Source organism: Myotis davidii, unplaced genomic scaffold (genome assembly GCF_000327345.1).
Source record: "Myotis davidii unplaced genomic scaffold, ASM32734v1 scaffold673, whole genome shotgun sequence".
Lineage (NCBI taxonomy): Eukaryota > Metazoa > Chordata > Mammalia > Chiroptera > Vespertilionidae > Myotis > Myotis davidii.
Window position 1 is genome coordinate 861,822 of NW_006286677.1, and position 2,324 is coordinate 864,145.

The 2,324-nt window shown below is 55.6% G+C and overlaps 1 protein-coding gene across 1 annotated transcript in view; it reads right to left on the reverse strand.

Moving 5' to 3' along the window:
* The window catches only part of CORO2B (coronin 2B), a 62,766-nt gene extending 61,816 nt beyond the window's left edge, over positions 1-950 (reverse strand). Inside the window, exon 1 of the mRNA XM_006758388.2 lies at positions 724-950. Within this exon, the coding sequence (XP_006758451.1) occupies positions 724-924 (201 nt within the window). The 5' untranslated portion in view covers positions 925-950. The remainder of the gene's footprint in view (positions 1-723) is intronic.
* Positions 951-2,324: the final 1,374 nt, after the last annotated feature.

Sequence of the window (2,324 nt, forward strand, 5' to 3'; positions counted from 1 at the left end):
TAGATGGAAGGTAGGGGATGAGGGAGAAGGGAAATGACAGCCAGCCTCACAGTGGAGAGCTCACATTGGTTTTTTTGTGTTTGTTTTTTTAAAATATATTTTTATTGATTTTTTTTACAGAGAGGAAGGGAGAGGGATAGAGAGTTAGAAACATCGATGAGAGAGAAACATCCATCAGCTGCCTCCTGCACACCCCCCACTGGGGATGTGCCCGCAACCAAGGTACATGCCCTTGGCCGGAATCGAACCTGGGACCCTTCAGTCTGCAGGTCAATGCTCTATCCACTGAGCCAAACCGGTTAGGTCTCACATTGGTTTTGTTTTTTTAAGTTGGCTGTTTTTTGTAGATACCCAATGTGCCCATGGCTGAGTCTTCCTCCTGGCTCCAAATCCAGGACACAGAATGGGAGCGCTGGACCTGCTCTTGGAGATCAGATGGTCCAGCCCCTCAGTTTAATGAGAACCCCAAGCACCCCAAGGAAAGTGACTTCTCCACGTGCACACCTTTGGGGAAGTTCTGGGAAAGACCTCAGGTCTCCTGGACCCCAGCCTGCATTTGTTCTGGTGAATCGCAGGAATACTGGGAAGGCACAAACACTGGACACACGATGAGGAAGTAACAGGTGGTTGGGGGGCGGGGGCGGTGCAGAGAGAAATAGGGGCAACCGCCCAACAGTGATCAGCAGGGCTTCCCTCTGCCCTGGGCTGCAGCCGGGCACCTACCTGCTCCAGGGGGATGACGAGGAAGGAGCCTCCTCCCGAGCTCTCGGTGACGATGGCCAGGAAGCGGGCGTTGACGGCACAGAAGTGGTTATCGTGCACATTCTTGGTGATGGGGATCCCATCGAAGCAGTGCTCCCGGTTGGCCACCTTCCCGTACACGTTCCGGAACTTGGAGCTTCGGTACTGCGGACGCCAGGACATCTGTGAGGGACCAGGACAGACGAGGGTCAGGCTGGTCACTGCTCCCCGAAGGCTCTTGGCCGGACACCGGGGAACAGAAGCTGCTTCCCAGGGATGCAGGGGGCCCAGCCCTGGTGCTGCCCTCAGGACACAGGGAGAGGGGAAGGACTCTCCCAGGATTGTGCGCCGGACCTTGTGCTAGAGGACTTACTTTTTAAATAAAGAACTACAGAGCGAAGACGGGGTGAGGGTATTCACACACTTCCTGCTCTCAGTACACACACCCATCCCACCTGCCAGAAAGGATGTAGCTAGTGTCCTTTCTCTTTGATGTGATGGAGCAGACCATCCACCCAACAAGCGGCATGCGCTGCCTCCTGTGTGCCAGAAACTGCTCATTCAGCACAGGAGGTGCAGGCTGGGGAGGCTGGGCGCTCACAGAGAGAACTCTGCTGACGGCAAGGGGCCCCTCTCTCTGAACAGAGGCAAACAGCCACCCATTATCCTCTCCGCCTCTGATTCTCTCAGGCTTCTAACCCACAAGTGCACCCTCAGAAAGCTTAGTCCATATGCCATCATCACTGTCACCGCCAGGCACAGACAGGTGAAGCGACCTGTCCACGGTTACCCCGCTAAGGAGTTGGACCATGAACACAGCTCTCCTGGCTGGAAACCGGAGACTTCCTGCTATGGCAGGTTGCGATGGATGATTTTGCTGAGCCTCCCTCCATGTTATTTGTTAGAAATGCGGATTCCTGGGTCCCAGTCCAGACCTACTGAACTCAATATTTGGAGGATGGAGCCCAGAAATGACCATGTTCATCAGCTCCCGACCCTGCAGGGAGATGGAAGTTTAGGAGCCCCTGTTCTAGAGAGAGGAGTGGTGCTCCTCACACCTCTCGGCCCACCATCTGTGACACAGGCTCCAACCAACCGACCAACGTCAACCAGCCAGCTGGTTCCCACGGCACGCCTGTCCCGTGCTGTGCGCAAGTGGTTGGGTGAGGACCCCGTGGGCTGCCCGCAACGGAGTCCAGCTTCACCTTAGGATGGCGCCCCCTATGGGGAACCCTACAAATGGACGCCGTCACAGGTGAACCCCTGGCAGGTACATATCCAAGCAGGATGAGCCACAAGTGAGGACCCAGCCCGGGGCCTGACGGGCAGCAGGAGCTCAATAAAGGCTCTGTAAGAGGAACACGCTTCTGGCCTGGCTTTGCCCTTGTCCATCGCCTCCCCTTCCTGCCAAACCTCCCGATGCGCCCCGAGCCTCTCACCCCATCTCAGGACTGAAAGGGAAGACTCACTTCTTCACAGGAAGTTTCCAAGGAGAGGAGGACAAAAGGAAACACAGCCACAGAACCCGGAAACCAGCTCTGGGAATCTGACTGACAACAAAACTTTGCATGTGATTCAAATAA